At 39.8% G+C, this 22,091-nt stretch overlaps 1 protein-coding gene and 1 pseudogene across 1 annotated transcript; both read left to right on the top strand.

Annotated features, from left to right (window-relative positions):
• Positions 1–2,785: 2,785 nt before the first annotated feature.
• Positions 2,786–6,842, top strand: EXPB3 (expansin B3). Its single transcript, XM_077385630.1, has 4 exons — positions 2,786–3,199; positions 4,002–4,302; positions 5,238–5,367; positions 6,246–6,842. Exons 1-4 carry the CDS (start codon positions 3,049–3,051, stop codon positions 6,438–6,440), a joined length of 777 nt encoding a protein of 258 aa, XP_077241745.1. The 5' UTR covers positions 2,786–3,048; the 3' UTR covers positions 6,441–6,842.
• Positions 6,843–12,708: 5,866 nt separating this feature from the next.
• Positions 12,709–21,344, top strand: LOC143880639 (flotillin-like protein 1 pseudogene; annotated as a pseudogene).
• Positions 21,345–22,091: the final 747 nt, after the last annotated feature.

The raw sequence follows: 22,091 nt of genomic DNA, 5'->3' as shown, positions 1-22,091 counted from the left end.
CATTGTATTCATTACTACTGTTTTACGATAGATGGGGGCTGTCTTGAGTAAAAAAGATGCCTATCTAGTGATTTGCTAGGGTCAATCGTAAAAGGCATTTCGCGGAAACGTTTGTAGCATGAGAGAGCAGCCACCTCATGAATAATGACAAAATCTGTTTGAAAGTGAACCTACGTGGGAACCATGTATATATGTTATATGTAGCCCAATGTTAAACGTATCTCGTGCCATAAAAACATGAGGTGTGCTAGACTGAAGGCCGCCCTTGCAAAAAAGGGTTGAAAGGGAGCCCCCAATTGGCTGAAGTGCATTTAATACTCTTTGACAAGCAGCCAATATAAATGTATTAAATGCATTTCAGCCAATGGGGGCGCCCTTTCAGCCCTTTTTGTGCAAGGGCGTTCGTCAGTTTAGAATTCCACCAAAAACATTAGTCATAGAAGTATATTTTTTGGGAAATGATTTCAACACACATGTTTTGATACCATACGCTCATGTTTCTTGTCTTTTATATTTAAAGAGCTGTAAAAGGGTTTTTATTGTCCCCATGGAGCGCTTACGTGACAATTAAATGCTAAAAGACAAGATACATGAGTGCATGTATTAAAACATAGTTGTGCTGAAATCATTTCACTACATTTTATGCATTAATCACTTTTCGTCCCTAGCGCTTGTTCTCCTTTTCATGTGTTCTCTTTACCAAGGTTTAAAATTTCGGTTTCGGACCTCGAAATTTCAAAATTTCGGTCAAAATCTGGTACAAAACCTGAAAACAATTTTGTATTCATTATTACATTTCGGTCAAAATTTCAGTAATTTCTGTCCAAATATCGGTGAAATATTAAATTAATATTTTAAAAAACAGATTTTTTGGGTCAAATTTCAGGAAAAACAAAATTTCGTCCGAAATAAATGACCGTTTTGGTTTTGATTGATTTCGGTGTCGGTCAATTTCAGATTTCGGTCGAAATTTAAAACCATGCTCTTTAGTCTTTACAACCTAATCTTAAATCTTGTATGTTCAGTAGTCCCTACGTTATTTCTGTGAGGACGCCAAACTGAAGAGAGTAGTTGCAAAAACCCATCAGGAAAAAGCGTCCATTAGATCCATATCACTCAGCCACATTTATCATTCTATTAACTACATTATAATGCTGTTGGATTACATAGATAAATTGGCTGCGCTTGACGTTGATTTTTGCAATGGAGGCCTTAAGTTCAGCATTCCTCTATTTTATGTTATAGATTGCAAAATCAAAATGAGGAATGCTAAACTGAAGGACACCCTTGCCAAAACAAGCGGGAGCACCACTTTGGATCCAAGTGACCAAAGTAGATTTATAAGATTTATAATAGCACGGAAAATGTAGAAGGAATAGTATAGGAAATGATATATTCGTCCCTTTTTCTACCTTGGCCACCCCCTTATCCTATAAACTTGTGTAGTCGTAAATTCATAATTAGACTAGGGGGGCTAGTCTGGGGAAGAAAAGGGAGCCCCATCCCAGTGGAGGTCACATTAGGGAAGAAAAGGGGTTGAATATATCATATCCCTGGTAATAAATGTTTTTTTGGTGACGTTGATCTAACGCTGGGTATTACCATGGTTTGAAATTTCGACTGAAATCCGAAATTTTGGATTTCAGTCAACACCACACCGAAACGACCCAAATCAGAAATATCTGAAACGTATAAAATTTCGGGGAAATTTCATTAAAAATATTAATCTTCTATTCCTTTACAAAATTTCAGTAGAAATTACCGAAAGTTTGGGATTTCGGCTGAAATTTCTGTTTCAGCTAGGACCGAAATATATGCCGAAATTGAAATTTCAAACCATGGGTGTTACAAGTGAACCCCTCAATTTAGCATTTACCACTAGAAAAAGACAAAAGTCCATGAGTTTGGAAAGTGTCGGTTGAGAGCCTCTCTCTCTCTCTCTCTCTCTCATAGTCCGTGCGAATTTCTTGGACTATTTGCATGTTACGTGGGACCACAAGAAGAATGATCTGGATCATGCTGATGTCACACAGGCCCACGCGATCATTGGACAATTTGTGTTTCTGCTGTAGGGCCCACCAGATGAACATTCATTCTAGATAATGTGATCTCTTGCACGAGGGGAAAGAATGTAAGAAAAGCCAATTACATTTCTCCATAGAATGACTTTCTTCTAATTAATTTGTACTAAGCCCCACTGGTTTTGCATAGATGGGCCTCACTATCTTTAGGGCATGCTCGGCAACCATAGTAAATTTCAAACAATATGTGCCTACCTTGGATATAGGGCAATGATAGATGTGAAAAGTAAGTTTTTTTTTATGGAAAATGTATTCCATGAAAAATAAAATTACAATATCTAGGGGTAACCGATATTTGTTAGGTTATATTTTCTGTTCCACTCTCGGTTTCCATAGCAGCATTCTTTTTTTAAATAAGAAAATTTTACAATTTTTTGAAACAAATCCATGAATGACCTAACAAAACACTGGAAAATGAATTTTCCATGTAAAAAATCTTCAAAAATTCCCTCAGCATGTGGCCTGGCCCACTTAAAACCAAGAAACTAGAGACCATGTTGTCACAAACAGCACTCCTAAGTTGCCACGTGTACCGAAGTAAAAGTAAGTCATATCATGAATAAAGATTTATACAGACCCTCCTTTAAAGGGGTGCGAATTATCCTACAGCGGGTGCGAATTTATCATGGCCCCATGTATTTTCTGAAGTGGCATAGAAGGCGCATCTGCCGGCTCTCTGAGAAGTCTCGGTAAAAAAAAAAAAAAAAAAGCAAAGGAAGCAGAATTTGGGCTTCTCGTTTGGTTGCCGTTATAAAAGTGGTTTTTTCCGTTTCCTTCTATATTTAAGGCCCTCCGGGAATCTAAACAACAAAACAGAATAAAAAGGGAGAGAAAGAGACCCAAATCCTAGACAAGGAAAGGAAAAGAAAGGGCGACTTTTGGCAACGCTCTTCTTCTTCTTCTTTCCTTCTTTTTCAGTTTTTCTTCCCTCTCTCTAACTCTCTTACACCCAGATCTGACCCACATTATGCCTCGTCACCGGAGCTCCGGCACCCTTTCCCCTTTCTTTTTCATCTCTCTCCTTGTTTTCTCCGTCGAATCCCAGTCGGTATCTGACCTACATTGGCATCCGGCCACCGCAACCTGGTACGGAAGCCCTGATGGCAACGGGAGCAACGGTATGTATGTACGGATTTTTAAATGTATGTATATAGACATGCATGTATCATACTTGCTACATCTTCTAACTTGTGCTCTTTACTCCTCAACTTTGTTTGAACTTTGTACTATCTATGTATGTGTGTGGATGTATGTATGACAATTGATGACCCCTTCTCAATTTCTCCACTAATTGTTCAACCTCTTTAGCTCTTAATGTTTGTAGTTATGTACTTTGTTTGTAGAATTTGTATGTGTCTATGTGTGTAGGTACAGCTGCATGTATGTATAATGGGTGCCCATCTCTCTTATAATAATCTTAGTATGGCTTCCAAAAAGGTTGTAAAATGCTTGGAAATGGGGTGGAAATATCATTTTCAGGACCAATTTTGGTATGTATGTGTGAAAATACAAGTATTGTTTGGTAAGGGGGTATTCATCTTTGAGCACTGCTAAGAAAACGGGATTCAGTTTTGGGGAAAAAAAAGGGCATCCAACCATTTGAGCCACGCCCACTAAAAGAAGACAAATGGATGGAGCTCAAATCCCCATAAAAGCAATAAAATACACATTGAAAAGGTTCAAATCAACGGTCATTTCAGTCCCGTTTTTATTTTCCAAACGGAATCCCGTTTTCATGTATAAGCTAATTCGGGAGTTTTCTTTAATGTATGTATGCATGTATAAAGTTATTAGATGGGCCATGCATGATTGAAGGTCATGTATGGTTGTGGTATTTGGCGAGCAACTTTTCTAGCCGTTATAGATTGGTTATGCATGTATGCGTCGCATTTATGTATGTGTATGATGGTATGTATGTAGGTGGGGCATGTGGGTATGGATCTCTGGTGGACATCCGACCGTTTCGGGCACGTGTTGGTTCTGTTAACCCTATCTTATTTAAGGGAGGACAAGGTTGTGGGGCCTGCTACAAAGTGAAGTGCTTGGACCAGAACATCTGTTCTAGAAGGGCCGTTACGGTTATCGTGACTGACGAGTGTCCTGGTTGCGCAATCGGGCATCCTCATTTCGACCTCAGTGGGGCCGCTTTTGGCCGTATGGCCATTGCCGGCGAAGGTGGTCCCCTCCGGAACCGAGGAGAAATCCCCGTCATCTACCGACGGTAATTTACGCAACTAAATCCTCAAAATTACCCAAAACCCCATGAAAATGATATACTCGCCCCCCGTTTCTTCCCCAGGCCACCCCCTAGTGGTCTAAGAAGTGTACTCATAAACGCTAAAGGCCTACAGGGGGTGGCCCGTGGAGTTGAAGGGGGCGAATATATCACTTCTCTTTCAAAAAGGGTATTTGTTTTACTTGTTTAATAGCCACTTCTGTATGTTTAATTCCTCCACTTTAATCCTTTTTTTTGGGTATTTTGAGCCTTGTTGGGGGTACTTTCGTCAATGCAAAATTAATGCTAAATGACCAAATTGTGCTCATTTTTGTAAACAAATACACGGCTCTTTCGACATTTTGCTTAGGTAATTAATGTACCTTCTAGCACTTTTTCAATGGCGGAAAAATATCTATGGATTCTATGGTCAAACTCTTAAAGTGTAGGGGTATTTTTGTACTTTAATTTGTATTAATGAGTCAAAGGCTTGCTTTTTCTTCTGAGCTTATGGGATGAGAAGGTGGGTGAGTCAGGCTCGCAGTGAGATCTCTGTGAGTGTAAGATTTTTTGCTTCATGGTGGGCCCGCAATGTTGCGAGTAGGTGGACCCAATCACTGTTTTCGTAAAAGACAAACAAAATGAGGTGACAATGCAGTAATTTTAGGAAGTGACAGAGAAAAGAAGGTGAAAATGGAGTGAAATTACGAAAAGACAATCAAATGGTGGTAGAAATATTAAATTTTAATTAAATACTTATGGGCGATGATATATTGGCACCACCCCTGTAGGATTATTCGCACCGCTGTTAACGTTAATTGATGTTAAAAAGTGTAAAAGTCTGCCTAAATTCAAGTTAAAGGGGGTGTGAATCATCCTACAGGGATGCAAATTTATCATTGCCCAATACTCATTTATAATTTTTTTTTATTATTTTGTAGGACCCGGTGCAAATATTCAGGAAAGAGCATTGCATTCCACGTGAACGAAGGGTCGACGGATTATTGGCTGTCTGTTCTAGTGGAGTTTATAGATGGAGATGGAGATATTGGATCCATGCATATTAAACAAGTATACAATCTTTTTATTTTTCCCTATCAACTAGTTTTAATATAAAATTTTCCCTATTAACTGGTTTTTATAATTAACTATAGCCTTATTCCTCATATTTTTAGAATGATTGGGACCTTTCTGGCATTGATTAAATGTTTTTTCCTTTTTTTCCATTTGAAAGCATGGTTTTAAATTTCGACCGAAATCGGAAATTTCGGATTTCGGTGGAGACCGACACCGAAATCACCCAAAACCGAAACGGTCATTTATTTCGGCCGAAATTTCGGAATTTCGATTTAATATTTCACCGAAATTACCGAAATTTTGGCCAAAATTTAATATTGAATAGAATATTAAATTCGGGTTTTGTACCAGATTTCAACCGAAAATTTCAAAATTTCAAGGCCCGAAACCGAAATTTTAAACCTTGTTTGAAAGTAGCTTTTTTTATGACTGAATTTAGTAATAGTATCTACTTGTATTTTTAAGAAATGATATCCAACCCCACCCCCCTTGTGTTTTTATAATGGTGCATGCACTTGGTTTTCCTCTCTTAGTTTTACACTCTCTGATTAGCTATTGAAGGATGTCACCATTTCAAAAAAGTATCAACTACCAATCAAAAAATTCTTAATTACTGTTAAGAGTGACATTATAAATGCAAGGGGTGCAGATATGAATTCCCATTTTAAAAAAGGAAAGTGATATATTCGCCTCCTTTTTCTTCTCCATGCCCCCCCCCCCCCCCCCTCTTCTAGTGTTTTTAAGACTACTCCTTTTTACAGTACAAAGGGGTGGCCTGGGAAAGGAAATGGGGCGAATATATTTCACATATGAAAAACATCTCCCTACTATATTAATTTGTTCTAAATTAATAATAATATCCATTGTTGCAGGCAAGCTCAACTGTTTGGACAGAGATGAAACATATATGGGGGGCAAATTGGTGTATTATTGGGGGCCCACTACAAGGTCCATTTTCAGTGAGGCTAACCACATTGTCCACACAAAGGACTCTCTCTGCAACAGATGTTATTCCAGGGAAGTGGTCTCCTAATGCCACTTACACCTCACGCCTTAACTTCTTTTAATAAAGAAAGAAAAGCAAGGGCAAGAAGGATATCCTTTTTCTTCTTTAAGTAGCTGTCTCCCAAGCAAGAAAAAGACTAGCCATTGTCGGTTATCTTTTTCAAAAAAGTAGCCGTTGGACTGCAAATGCCCTCTAATGGCCTACTTGTATTTCCCCCATGTCTTTTTAGTTTGAAGCTTTCAATGTAAGTGTTTGTACTTTGTAGCCCTCTCCGAAGGAGAGAGAGCGCATTTGCGTGTGAGTTTGTGGGTCCCTCCTTTTTTAATGAATGTAATTGGTGAGTGGCACCCTCTTTGAAATTACTTTTCAGGACTATTATTTGCAGACCCTTGTTCTGATTGTGGCACCCCCAATGTATTGACTGCTTATTTGACTAGCTATTGATGGGTTTTTTTGTGAATTATTGCAGCCTTTAAAAAGTAATTAAAAAGGTAAAAAATATTAAGAAAAGAGCGCTATTACTAAGCCAAGGGAGTGGGGATATCAATTTTGTTTTTAATTATTTTTGCTAGCTAAGATGGGATTGAACCGTGGGCCTCAGGATTGAAGAATAGTCTTTACCAACTGAGCTATAAGGCTCAACCCCAATGTTATGTTTTTTGCATTTTTGGCAGGTAAGATGGGATCGAAGTAGGGTGCAACTCGGGTCGATTTTTTTGGGAATTCGGCTTGAGCTTTTACCTTAAAATCTGGTCGGGTTCAGGTTGATTCCTATTCTTTTTTTTTGACAAAAGCTCAACCCGACCCCCACCAAAGTTGCATATTGAACCTCCGTCGTCAGGGTAGAAGAACACAGTCGTGGACCCTCCGGGTTGAAGAGTTTCAACCTATATAGAATTTTTTTTTTTAGTAATTCTTTGCTTGAGATGAAATGAACATATAATGTTCACCTAATCACCTTTTAATGACTCTTTTACACCTTAATCGTGGATTATGCCGGCACGACATTTTGCGCTAAGCCCGCTCTGGTTTATTTATGACTACTCTTTTTACACTACAGGGGGTGGCACAGGCAAGAAAAAGGGATGAATCTATCATATCACTTTTTCGTTTCATGGTGGGCCCACCAAATTAATAGTCTAGATCATGCTGACATATAAAGTGGACCCAATTATTGTTTTTGGAAAAGACAAGCAAATGGGGGTGATGATGCAGTTACTTTAGGAACAGCAAAGAAAAGAAGGAGACAATGCAGTGATATTAGGAAAAGACAAACTAATGGGGTAGAACTATCAAAAGTTTAAATAGTTACTGGTAATTCACCACCTTGGTGTGAAAGGGACTCAGTTTTAACTAGAGGGGAAATGATTATTGATTATTCCACCCCTATGATTTTGGTATGAACATGACATTGTAAGCAGCCACTAGATAGAGTTGTATAATTTTGGGAGTTGGCCCACCTTATCAAATGCTATCTCTTCAATGGATAGACCCATTTTAGAAAGCAAAAGGGAAGCCACTCAGTGGAATATGTTGGACCTTTTTCTATAACATTAGAAACATTTATGAGTTCTTTGACTTCCCTATCTCTTGGATGCTCACAGACCTAACATGTGGGGGCAAAAATATCTAAATGAGTAGCTCTCAGTACATTCACATGCAATGACAGCAGCATATAGAGAGATTTACTACATGAGTAGCCCACAGTTCATTCACATGCAGTGACTACTGCAAAGATCAGATATATTTAAGTTGATGTAGCCCCACATAGGGAGATTTTTCCATCCTTAGGCTTGGCTAATTCACATGTAGGTAGAAGGGAATAGACTTTGAACTTTTTTTACCACAAACAACAAAGGTCACATTGGATGCAAGAAAACTGAAGGCCGTTTGGGTGCCATTATAAACAGAAGGGTACCTTTATCATCATTTGTACAGGACATTTAAGCCGTCGTCTTTTTAAGCTTTGGCCATGTTTGGCAACATGAATTTTTTCCACAGTTTCCAAAAAATTCCTGCAATTCGACTTACGGCCCTAGCAAGAGTAAAAGGTTTCGGACATAAATTAGGGGTGCAGCTTGGGTTTCAGCTTGGGTCGGGTCGGGTTGAGCTTTTGCTAAGAAATGAATTGGAATCAATCCGAACCCGACCCAATTTTAACATAAAAGCTCAACCCGAATTCCCAAAAATCTACCCGAGTTGCACCCCTAGCATAAATCCACAATATCTCCTAAGGCCTGTTTCGTGAGGCGATACCACCTCGGATTCACATTCTTCTCTTCTACTGGCCAATTTATGCCCTATTCTACTACAGAAAAATAATCATTCAACAATAGTTCAAGTATTATTTTTAAAATTGATCGACATAGACAATCTCATCTTGATGAACAAAAATGTGACGCGTGCTGAATATGGATTCTTCAAAAACCGCTGGAAATCTTCCCCAAATAAATCTCCTAAGTTTTAGTCTTTTAAATATTTTATTTGAGTCCTTGTGTTTTGTTATATGGAATCATGGCTGTTATTACTTTTCCTGATTTTTCTCTTTGTTAATTATGTTTTGGGTCATGCTATTAGTTACTATAAAACGTGGGATGTAGTTGTTGTATTTAAATAACATCTTTATCATTAATAAAGAGAAGAGAAATTTACAGCAAAGTAAACTTTGTTTTAGAAGAGTCATGGCTCCTCTCGAAATGAGCCGTTAGGAGGTCCGTTGCCTCGAATCAACCATCTCCTTCTCTATTCTACCTTTTATTCTTTCTTTATTTGTGTTACGGCCAATTAGGCATGTAACAAAATGACAGTGATCCGATGCACGCATGGTATATGTGCTTGGTGATCGGGTCCGTTGATCAGGTGGGCCATCACATAGCGAGCCGGTGGCTCCAAGTATGATACCAAAGCGAGATCTCATTCGTAAGAATTGAGACTTGAAAAAATCAACGGATTAAATACATCTTTATGACGTATTTTCATTATCCTTGATCAAATGTATAAAACCATATAATAAGGGTAGGATCAAGACCAATAAGCCTTACATGTGATGGCCAACAATATTCATTGATCCCCATTACCGTACACAGGGCTCTGGGCCCGTGCTATACATGATTGTTTTCTTTAGGCTCCATTTTTTCCGGTCGGTAAAACAAATTTTATGCCCATTTTTACACAAAAAATGGGTGTAAAATTTTATTTACACCGATTTTACCTTGAAAAAATTCTACCTCTCCATAGAATTAGGAAAGGGACTTCTGATTAAACATGCTATAGAAACAGGTCTGAGTATATACTTTGGCAAATTAAATCTAAAAAATGTTCCATCTACAGCGTACCAATTCAATGGCTAGGATTGTGTGAATGGGTGATTTGATCATGGTGATGTCATGTAGGTGGGCCCATCTCATGAGAAATAGTTGGGCCCTGTTTGTTTTGGATTTTGAGAACCAATTGTGAGTCCAAAACTGATTATTGGACTCAAAATCAAATCTAGAAAATTGTTCCATTTTTAACATAGCCTCAGATATGCTGATTCTTAAAATTCAAAAGATAATCAGCATTATGGAAGAATTGTCATTTTTAAAGGCTGAGGTTGAGGGTAACATTGTCATTTTAAAGATAATCAGTGAAAAAGCTTTAAAAGGTTGAGGGTAACATTGTCATTTTACAATTTTATTTGGTAATTAGCAGGGTTTATCATATAAGAGGAAAATGATTGTGAGCTTGAAGCTCATATAGCTTATATGAGCTTGAGGGCCCAAACACATGTGGGCCCACATTGTTAGGATGATCCAAAGCATTAATTTGAAAGGCCCTTACATAGATAGAGTGTGTACAAAAATCAGCTCTATAGGATCATCCTAACCCATCCAAAAGTGGAGGGCAAAATGGACAGACACTGTTTGCCACAAATCTACCCATTTTTGCCCTCCGCTTTTGGAGGGGTTAGGATGATCCAATGGAGCTGATTTTTGGTACACACTCTATCTATGATGGGGCCTTGCAAATGAATGGTTTGGATCACCACAAAAAATGTGGGACCCATGTGTTTGGGCCCTCAAGCTCATATAAGCTATATGAGCTTCAAGCTCACAATCATTTTCCTCATTATATAATTCGTAGGAAGTTTAGGTGATTACCATAATCATGTGAGATAAACATGCCAGAGTACCAAGACCCATCTGAAGAGTTTTTTTAAAGAGGAAAGACCCTAACAAAACCACTCTCAGTTCTCTCCAAAGCAGATATCATTTCTCAACCTATCTTAAAGCCTCAGGGTACTCTCTCTTTCTAATATTGTGTTCGGGAATGATATCTCCACTCCTTTTTTTTAAGAGTATTATTGACATTCTTCTTTATTCTTAACACTTTTCTAATTAAGATTGCCAAAGGGTAATCAAAACAAGAGAGTGCAGATATTATATACCTTTCCTTTTGCCTCTGAATTTGCAAACAAAACGAGATCGGTTTGGTAACCATAGGATTACTAATGTTGGTAATCATCCCTGATCTCCCCCGTACACTCATTGTGGTGGGCCCCTGAGGATGAACCAAAGCTCGAATGATCTAACCATCCAATAGGAAGTAGTCATTCGATCATCAATGGTTCAGATGATTGGATTTGCGAGATATTTGGGCAATCACATCCATGGTAGGCCCCATCAGAAAAACAATTCCAATTGTACCGTGGAGATTAAGGGAGGTTATTAGCTTAAACTGCTTAATGCAATGCCCCTTTTTTTAATCTTTTTTTTTTTTTTGGGTTTATTTGTGCTATAACAACTGAGGAATGATCTGCTGTTGTTCATATTCAATGGCTAAAAATACATATTGTTTCGATTTTAGAAGATCCAGTATAGGTCCCATCATATGGACGGTCCTGATCAATCAAAACTGGGCCCACTATGCGTGCCACATTGTATTAGTTCCCACCTTTATTAGTGAAACAATCCTCTATGGCACAGTGAGTCCCATCTTTGGTTGATCAGAACCGTCTATTGAATGGGCTTTGCTTTGGATCATCTATGCCTTAAAAATCAAGTCAATCGTCCATTTCTTCATTGTTGAACATGGACCGTCAAAAACTATTTCTAACCAATGGTTATGATTCAACCCTAGAAAACACATTTTGGGTTGTTAGGATTGAATCTTTTTTAACCCTGAAAAGACCAAAAATTCTATGTTAGGTTTGAATCATTTTGGATTGTCAGATGGACGGTTCAGATCAGTCTGGGACCTACCTTTTCCCCAGAGAGCGCGCCTCATTGTAGGCAACCAAATCGTCTTTCTCTAAAACAGAGTTTTTATATGACGAAAATGTCCCGGTTGATTTAGAAAATGACCTCTTGTCATTCATCTTCCTCTACTTAGAAACCAGCTTCAAGCTCTCCCAAGTCGCACTCTTTCTCTTACAACTAGAAGAGTTTTTTTTTTTTTTTTTGAATGGCCCCATTGATTTAGACAAATTACTACTTGTCATTCATCTTCCTCAACATGTATACAAAGATGACAACTTGGAAAAATTTAAGAAGGAAAGTGGTAATGTGAATGAGACCATGTGATTTAGAGAATTGGGATAAGAGAGGGAAATAAGCTTAAGAAGTCCATTTGTAGAAATCAAGGTAAGGTCAATATCTTCAAGATTCCACGAAAAGGATAACAATTAGGCAGCGTTTGGATACCCACAAGATTTATATTTGGATTTCTCACATTTGACAGTTTGGATCTCGATCAAATCCTTAAATTTCCAAATCAGCTACAACAATGAAAAAATTTCTGATTTTCAAATCTGTTCTGCAAGACATTATTTGGAAATCCATATTCGTGGCAAATACCTTCTCCCTCGCTCCTCTACCTTGCCTACCCTCGCTGCTCCTCTACCTTGCTGCAGCAGCAGCCAAACCTCTCTCTCTCTGACACACACCCACAACATGAGCATGAGGATGATTGATGTATTTCGTATCCAAAACTCAAATCCAAAAACAAAAACACGAGGTACTTGCATCACATAATTGAAGCCATGCACTTACCTAAATATTTAAAATAGGAAATTTTTATTATATTATAAATCTCTGTAAAATATCTTGTTGGGATTTTTCTAGGGACCATCGCACAAGGCATTTCACGGAAGGTCTGTTGCATGAGAGAGCAGCCACATCATGAATAAAGACAAAATCTGTTGAAAAGTGAACCTATGTAGCTGCTCTCTCATACAGCAGACCGTCCGCGAAATACCTTCTGGGATGGTCCCTAGCAAATCCCTATGGTGTAACATCTTTAAATAGACCGAGATACATATGTCCAATGTCATCAATAAGGTGAGAAGGGACTTTTCCAAACCTTGTTTTCTTTAAGCTTTACTTAAGTTCTTATTTCCTTTAAACAGAAATCAGCTTCAAGCATGTTCTACCAAGTAGCAAAAGTTTCAGAATATCTCGCTATCACCGGAGTCCGGATCCCCGACGTTAAGCTCGCAAAAAAGGCATGGGTCTGGCCAGGCCAGCACTGCACCCGAGTCAATATCTCACCAGTGAATTACTCGGTCGAGGTCCAAGCCATGAGCTCCGAGAAGCTCCCCTTCCTCCTCCCCGCGGTCTACACAATCGGACCCAGAACGGACAACCCCGAATCTCTCCTCAAGTACGTCAAACTCATGCCCTCCGTCCGATCTCAAATCACCCAAATCATCAAAGGCATTATCCAAGGTGAGACCCGGGGTCTCACGGCCTCCATGACAATGGAACAAATTTTCAAAGGCACCAAAGAATTCAAGGACCAAATTTTCGAGAAAATTCAATTAGAACTCAATCAATTCGGTCTCTTTATCTACAATGCAAATGTAAGGCAATTGGAGAGTGACTATTTCTATCACTTGAGCCAAAAGACTCGCTTAGAGGCCACTTCGAATGCCAAGAGGGACGCCATTGAACCCGACTTTAGGGCTAAAATAAGAAGTAAATATACAGAGGCCAAGACACTACAGAACGCGGCCATGATTGACGCAGAAACAAAGATCTTCCTCACCCGAAAGGACGCAGAGGGGAAGAACGAAGATATGAGGGTAAAATCGGAAATGAAAATTTACGAGAACATCTTAGAGAGTAAGGTGTTGGAGTCGGCTAGTCAGCTGTGTTAGAGTAATTAGGTCAAGCAAGAGGTTACTTGAAGCATTACACCCAATGTATCTAATTTGGAATACCAAGTGTGTTGCCTCCAGCCCCTATATATAGAGATACACTAGGGTTTTAATAGGTTAGTGGGCTCTAGCCCAAATAGGCCCACTACACCGGTCCATTATCTTATTGGGCTTATATTAGAACATACATGGGTTATATTATATACCTAACAATCTCCTCCTATGTTCTACATATAGCACAATCCAATAGATAGATAGTGTAATGTTCAAAACAAAATATTGAAACATCCACATCACCATATGGTCTTGTAGACACCCCATTTTGTTTTGTTTTAATCAACAAAGAAATTAGTGTGTTAAATCCATGTGAGAACCCCCTCTATCATTGATTTATATGTTTTAGGTCATTAATATCTTGATCTGACTTTACGAATCATCAATCAAGACAAAATAAGCTAGGGTCACTTCATAGCCCGGACCCTGATTCCATTCCGAGACCCGATTTCCGTAAATCGTTAGATCAATGGCAGATCTTGACCTGGGTCTAACCATCCAAAACCACCTAACCTCTCCTCTCATCCTAACCATCCAAACCTCACCTAACCTCACATAACCTCTCCTCTCATCCTAACCATCCAAACCTCACCTAACCTCACCTAACCTCACCTAACCTTACCTAACCCCACCTAACCTTACCTAACCTCATCCTCTCATCCTAACCATCCAAAACCACCTAACCTCACCTAACCTCCTATCCCATTCTCCTATAAATACCCTCTCATCCCACCATCCAAGAGAAGAAAAAAGAACCCCTCTCTTAGAAAATTCATCCCTCTCCCTCATCTCTTCAAGGGTTCGGCCATCCTTGCCGGATCGGGTGATTTTATACGTTGGGTGATATATATCAAAAGCAGTCATTATCAAGCAAGGAATCATCTTCAAGGAATTAACATCAAAGAAAAATCAAACACAAAGTGGGTTTCCAAAGAGGTAGGCATTTATTTCAATTCTATGTAGGGTCTGTTTTCATGCATATCTTTTACTTTAAAAGAAAAACCATGTTATGAAGCATGTAGGGTCCGTTTTCCCCCTGGTTAGCCTCTGGTTAGACCCTGGTTGCACCCAGGTTCGCTGCTGGTTGCACCCAGGTTCGATGCTGGTTGCACCCTGGTTCCCTACTGATTCGCACCCTGGTTCCCCTGCTGGTTGCACCCTGGTTCCCTACTGGTTGCACCCTGGTTCCCTGCTGGTTGCACCCTGGTTCCCTACTGGTTCGCACCCTGGTTCGATATTGGTTCGCACCCTGGTTCCCTGCTGGTTCGCACTCTGGTTAGACCCTGGTTGCACCCAGGTTCGCTGCTGGTTGCACCCAGGTTCCCTCCTGGTTGCACCCTGGTTCCCCTGCTGGTTCGCACCCTGGTTCCCTGCTGGTTCGCACCCAGGTTCGCTGCTGGTTGCACCCAGGTTCCCTGCTGGTTGCACCCTGGTTCCCCTGCTGGTTCGCACCCTGGTTCCCTGCTGGTTCGCACCCTGGTGCACCCTGGTCCGCACCCTGGTTTGTACCCTGCTTCCTCCTAGTTAGACCATGGCTAGTCTCGGGTTTGCTCCTAACTTAGACCCGACTCACTTGACCCTAACCATTAACCCAATCCAACCAAGTAATATCCCAACACAATCCGAGTCGCATGTCTGAATCCATTTGGCCGAATCTCATAAGCCCGCCCACTTTGAATTCCGAAAATTCAAACCCTTGATGATTCCTATATGCTCAATTCTTTGATGCAAATTCCCAATTCCAAAATCCCATTGCTAGATCAATGTTTCTGAATCTCAAGTCCAATGCTCAAATGCAAACCCGATTCCAGATACAAATACCAATTCTGTCTTCCAAAATCCAAGCAACCTCGCCAGCGGAACTACGTGTGGCTTGATCCCCATCGCGGGGTACGTAGGCAATTTGGCACTCCCAAGTTCAGTCGCACCTTTCTCTATCTTTCTCATTCCCTCACACTATTTCATCATCTCTTCCATCCCTTTTTTCACTAACCTCAAGAACTGAAATCGATTCACCTCGTGTCTCTCGGAACCGTTGGATTACGGTTTCCGTCGTAAGGACCCTTAGAGCCCAATTTAGGAACACCGGTGTCGTGTCGTGTCCTAAGTTTTAGGGAGTCTTAGGTTTTAGGGAGTCCTAGAGTTAGGAGTCCAGCCTCATCACGGACGTTTGCTATGTATAGCAACCGTGCCATAGGTCTAGTTACACTAGTCACCCAATCTTTCCCTAGGACAAGCCTAGTAAACTAGGATGTAGGCAAACCTGCATTAGTCTAAGGGACCATTTGCATTTAGATGAGAATCATATAGCATCTTAGATGAAATCCTAAGATAATAAAATCCTCAACTTGAATTAAATAACTTCTCTTAAAACTGTTGAAACAGTCAATCCCGTCTAGATCGGTGTCCTAGTTGAGTTAGGCATATGTAGCTTAGCTTAAATGCACCGAACTACGTCGACTCTGATCCCAGTAAGGCTTGGGTACGTAGGCAGCTTGGATGTCTGATGGCATACCACCCGCGAGTCGGCACCACAAACAAATTGTGGTGTTTTGTATATTAATTTTCTTGTAAATGCTTAATCAAATCACTTAGGATTTTCCATGAAATTAGAATTCTAGGAGAACTTTCACTTAGAATGAATCCAGACAAATTAATAAATCAAGATACACATCTAGGATTCACATTAAAATTAGATCATAGGATGCATGTCACTTAGTTCGCACATTAACATAGAGTTGAATGAGCCATTTAAAATAAATTTAAAAGAATTAGCTTTTGGAATCGAAGACCGATTATCGGGCAGGAATGGTGCATGTGGCGGATAACTCCCCATACCTTCCATTCTCGTAACCAGGTAGCGAGTCTAGATTTCTGGTTAATTACGGGTCCTAGATCCCACATCTAGGTGGCGACTCTGTCAGTCTCTTTCGTGTGGAATTCGGATTGCCTTAGTGATCCCAAGTTCACAGGAAAGATTAATTCAAATCAACATTAAAATGCACACGCCAATCGCGTGGGTACGAGAGACCAAAAGAGAGAGAGCGCGGCGGCTCGCGCCCCGCCCCTCTCGCGGGATCGGGTCCCACAGGTCTATATCATAAAAGATCTGTAATCCAACTGAAAACATGAATCATTTTATGACAAACCAAGAGTTCTAGATATACAACAAGCTAAACTCAACCAAAAGGTAGTTTCACATATAAGTGAACCCTACTGATCTTAGAGGAATTCATTCATGGGGAATGATTCCCATCGAGATCCAAAATAAAGTTCCACAAAAAATTGAACTTTATACATACTGAAATAAAAGCATAGCCTTTATGACTTTAGAAGATTTAAGTAAGTCATCTTCATCAAAGTCCAAATCAAGACAAGCTCCTCCTTTTTCGCCAATCCCTGTGAATTACCAAATATGGATTGCATGAAAATGAATCCAACAAATAGTGTAAACATGAAAGTATCTAGTTCTACCTGAAGAAGAACTTAGTGCAATTCCATAATTCACGAAAGTATCTAGTTCTACCTGAGGAAGAACTTAGTACAATTCCATAATTCACGAAAGTATCTAGTTCTACCTGAAGAAGAACTTAGTACAATTCCAAAATGGCTGAAAAAGTATCAGTATCACTCTCACCATAAGCATCATTGTCAAGTTTCAATAAAGAACAAGACCTAAACAGCTTCTTTTGCAAAGAACCATTCATCATTGTCAAGTTTCAATAAAGAACAAGACCTAATAGTTTCTTTTGCAAAGAACCATTTCATGTTTCTTTTTGGAATGTTACAGTCATCTTATCCATATTTGAGTTAAACTGTATCATCAAGTTTGGAATGTACAACCTTTCCCAAAAAGGACATGTCATCAAATGTGGAATGACACACAACAACTGTAAACATCAACAAAACATATCAAGTGCCTATCTTGGCCAAAAGGGAGATTCAAAAATTCAAAATAACATGAATGTAGGTTAAGTCTTGTCTATACAGACTTTAACCCCATCTCGCCCACAGTTTTGAATATTCGATCTTTGTTCAGTCCTTTGGCGAGAGCATCGACCATATTATCCTTCGATCTCACATCAATCAAAGTGATAATCCCGTGTTCAATGAGATAATTCAGCATGGCATGTTTCAGCCTAAGATGTCTCCTCTTACCATTAAAGAGTGAGTTCTTCACAATCGTAATTGTAGCTTGATTATCACAGAACACACTTAAGAACTAATCATTAACTGGGTCAGTGGAATGTCCATAACCATAATCAAAATCTTTATCTCCTCTGCTTTCATTTGCAACTGAAGCTAGAGCATAAAGTTCCAATTCGACTTCCACACAACAGCAGTAGATTTGTTGTCCCCTGATTCTGATCCCCATGATTCATCAGAATATTCTTCCACGAGAAGTGGATGGCCACCATAGTTTTGAGCATACTCTTGAGTACACGAAAGGTATCTCATCAGCCTCATAAGGGCATCTCTATGCTCATGGCCAGGATTGCTAGTAAAACGACTCAGCATGCCAACTATAAAGGCTATGTCTGGCCTAGTGCAACACAAACATGAGGCTACCAATCAGTTTAGAATAATCTAACTGACTCACACTGTCTCTTCCTTAGAGATCAGCTTCTTGGTATAATTAAAATGGTATCTCAATCGGTTTGCACTCACTGCATCCTCAAAAGGAAAGAAGTTTTTCGTATAATGAGCTAGGCCAAGGGTGATTCCTTGCCTTTCAAAAACTTACTTTCATACCAAGAGTGGTGTTAACAACACCCAGGTTTTTGCATGTCGAAGTCTTTACCCAAGGTTAGTTTCACATTACGCATCACACAAAGAGATTGGAATTAGGAATCAACATCTACATACAAGTGAATAATCATGACCTTATTCGACACAAAACGATAGTAAAGGCATTTATCCGAGTAATTTGTCAGAAACCCAAAGCTCTGTACTACTATGTCAAATATCTGATATCACAATTTATGTGCTTGATTAAGACCATAATAAACTTTGTATAATCACATACAAATATCTACTTACAGCTCATAGTCTTAGTCCCTTTTGGCAAATCGACTAGCTGTCAAGTTAGATTTTCTAACAGATAGCTCATTTCATCATGAATGGCTTCTGCCCACAATATAGAGTCCCTAGATCTCATCACGTTCTGATAGGATGATGGATCATTCTCCAATTGGTAGGTCACAAAGTCCTCACCAAATTCTTGGGTACTCTATCACATGGAGGAGCATATAGAGATTTAGGATGTGATTTGCAGTCAAAGCCGCCTCTCCCCAAATGCAACTAGGCATGCCAGCTAACATTAACATGGAGTTTAACATTGAAGTTAACGTCATGTTCTTACACTCAGCTATGCCAATTGATTGAGGCGAGAGAGGAGCAGTAGTTTCAAGGATTACGCCCTGAGAGGCACAGAATTCCTTGAACTCTGTCAATGTTTATCTTCTCCTTCTCTATCACCCCTAACTCTCACCCTTGTCAAATTTAATTGACATATATAATTGTATCTTATTAGTGTTAGTAAGTTAGACAATTTTCTAATAGTGCACATGTCCCAATCGGTTGTGTAACAACTTAGGATCAATTAGCGGTGAACTATCCTAACTAACAGTCTCATTATCTAAACTCAAATTAGGCATACCATCTATCAAATATGCACAATCAAAATAGTATGAGTTAACAATCAAAAGTTACTCTATTCTCATCTTCGATTCGAATGAATCGTTTGAGATCATCCAGTCTCACTTGCACATTTTTCTTATACATTTCATTTTGAAAAGAATGCCATTGAGATTCATCAACTTCTTCAGTTGAGTCGACAAAAGTACTCAAAACGGTGCAAAAGCAATTCATATATTTTAAACCGAATTGAGTCTTTCGCTTCAATGAATTAAATTCAGGCCCACCAAAGGATTGAAGTTTGACCATCTCAAACGAAAAAAAATTCTTTTCCATTGTTATTTAGAGGAAAGAAAAATTAGAAAGAGTGCACCTGATTGGCGAATCGCTAGAACCCAATCCAAGTCGAAATCAAGATCCGAAACAGTGAAACGAATCCAAGATGAATGTCAAGAATCGAATCCAAGCCGAGCGCCAAGAATACGATATGAGTTTTGTCCCCAATATGTTGGCTCCAATGAAGTTTCGGCCACAAGCTTGGTTCGACAAAGCAAAAGATGAATCTCTTTGCTCCTCCTTCTTCCTCTACAACAGTAATGGTTGTTTGCTCTAGAATGCGAGTAAATCAAATCACCAAAAAAAAAAAAAAAAAAACAGAACCCCACTCTCTGCCATGAGGAACCCCCAAAAATTCGAGAGAGAAATCCCAGCCGATTAAAATGTAGAGAGAGATGGGCTTCCAACGACAGATCCGTTTTTGTGTTCTTCAAAAGAGAAGTTTCCGAAATCAGAGTCATCCCAATCGTCCCTTGTTTCAATCCCAATCTCTTTGCTTGTATGAAACAAATCCGCCCAAATCAGCCAAACAACAGTTCGATTGGGTGAGATCTCTGCCCAAATCCGCCCAAATCACCGGCGAATATGTGAAAGATAGAGCTTTTCCTCTTGTGCTTAGGTTGGACAAAACGATTTACGCCCAAATCGCTTCAGATTTGCAGAGAGATGGTTACCAAGAATAGGTGGATCGGATTGATTGGGCGAGGGAGGTTTAGAGCTTTCTCTGGGTTTTTTTATGCTACCAATTCCGTGAGGATGCTTCATGAAGGCATGCACTTGTGGATAGCCAAAGGAGTGGGAAATGTGTAACCCACGAGAGGGGAGTAAAGCCCACTGCCAATTCTTGTCGCCAACAAGTGTAAATAACCCACGAATATAGGATCGGAAGATAACTCCAACGCCCAAATCGCCTAAAACAGTTTATTCAACAGTGAAAAAACCAAACACGCCCGAATTGATTCAATAGTTCTAGCAAAAACGATCAAAGAAAATTCAGCAAGAGAGACGGATAGGGTTTTTGATGAATAATGCTTCAAGATTGTTAGAGTAATTAGGTCAAGCAAGAGGTTGCTTGAATCATTACACCCAAGGTATCTAATTTGGAATACCAAGTTTGTTGCCTCCAGCCCCTATATATAGAGATACACTAGGGTTTTAATAGGTTAGTGGGCTCTAGCCCAAATAGGCCCACTACACCGGTCCATTATCTTTTTGGGCTTATATTAGAACATACATGGGTTATATTATATACCCAACAAGCTGGACTCGTGCCAAGCCATTTGTGAAGGACAGGTCGAGAAGTCCCGGCTCGAAGCCGGGAAAGCCAAAGCCATGCTTGAAGCCGAGCTGCAGCTTGAAGTGGAGAAGAAAAACGTGGTTCGGCTCCGAGCCGAGCTGCTGTCGAAAGCGAGTGTGGAATCAGAGGCTAAGAAAATGGCTTCAGATGTGGAGCTGTACGCAAACAGCCGAGCGGCTGAAGCCGAGCTACACGCCAAGCTGAAAGAAGCAGAGGCTCTGATCGCCACATCGGATGCGCATGCGTACTACGTGAGATCAATGATGGGAGCTTTTGGTGGTAATTACGATGCGTTTAGAGATTATATGATGATTGATAGAGGGACCCACAATGATTGGGCAAAGATCAGTGGCGTACAGAATTTAATCAACGGTGGATATTATATGATGACTGATAGAGGGACCCACAATGATTGGGCAAAGATCAGTGGCGCACAGAACTTAATCAACGGTGGATATCCGAGCTCTCAGGGATGGTCCCAATGGCCCCACATAAACCAGTTCTAAGTTGTACCCTCATACAGTCATACTATCCACAGTACATCAGGAATTCACAAAATCCTGCGTCTGTGGACTGGTCGTTTGACCCTAGCACCTCTTCATAGAATTTTTATTTTATTTTTTATTATTAAGTGTGGTTTTAATAAGTGCACGAACTTACCTAGTCACCAGTAGCATTGTTTTTAGTTGATAAAAAGAGAATAAATGGAATGGATTCCCGCTTTCAAAGTTCAAAGCGGGAATCGAAGGCTCCCAGAGAAGAATCCTGCTTCTTTGATCTAGATACATTGGCTCACCATGTGGTTATCCATCATATTAACAGCCCTATCTGTTGGGAAAGTTGCCTTGTTTCATATATTAACTAGGTAACTTAGTTGTAGCGGAAACAGAAGAAGGAAGTTTAGGCCCTACTTTAAGCGGAGAGAGAAAGAGAGAGTTTCAATACCCTACCCGATTTTAATGTAAATACTCAACCCGAATTACCAAAATCGACCCGATTTGCACTCCGATTCAGAGCAATATATAATTGGGGTCTTGGACTCTCCTTTTGTTCTCTGGTGATTGCAGTTATTGGACCTGTAACAGTTGGTAATGTAGCCTTCTCAGTTATAATTAATGTTCAACACTTACGGATAGCCTTGAAGCATGGCTTAATCAACTTTGTTGAAGGTACTGAGCTCTAAGTCCAAATTATGGTTTCAGAGAAAATTGCCAAGCTTTTTATAGATAGCTGTGTTGAAAACGAGAATCGCA

The sequence above is a fragment of the Tasmannia lanceolata genome, unplaced genomic scaffold, assembly GCF_043159265.1.
Source record: "Tasmannia lanceolata isolate RefF3 unplaced genomic scaffold, GAP_Taslan_0.1 ptg000007l, whole genome shotgun sequence".
NCBI classification, from domain to species: Eukaryota; Viridiplantae; Streptophyta; class Magnoliopsida; order Canellales; family Winteraceae; genus Tasmannia; species Tasmannia lanceolata.
This window is presented reverse-complemented; position numbering and strand designations above follow the sequence as displayed.

What these genes read in the sequence shown, in the direction of transcription:
- EXPB3 (XM_077385630.1), top strand. Translation starts at nt 3,049, where the DNA reads ATGCCTCGTCACCGGAGCTCCGGCACCCTTTCCCCTTTCTTTTTCATC. An exon ending in ATCCCCGTCATCTACCGACG is followed by an intron (nt 4,303 to 5,237) that starts GTAATTTACGCA and finishes ATTATTTTGTAG; the next exon opens with GACCCGGTGCAAATATTCAG. An exon ending in GATCCATGCATATTAAACAA is followed by an intron (nt 5,368 to 6,245) that starts GTATACAATCTT and finishes CCATTGTTGCAG; the next exon opens with GCAAGCTCAACTGTTTGGAC.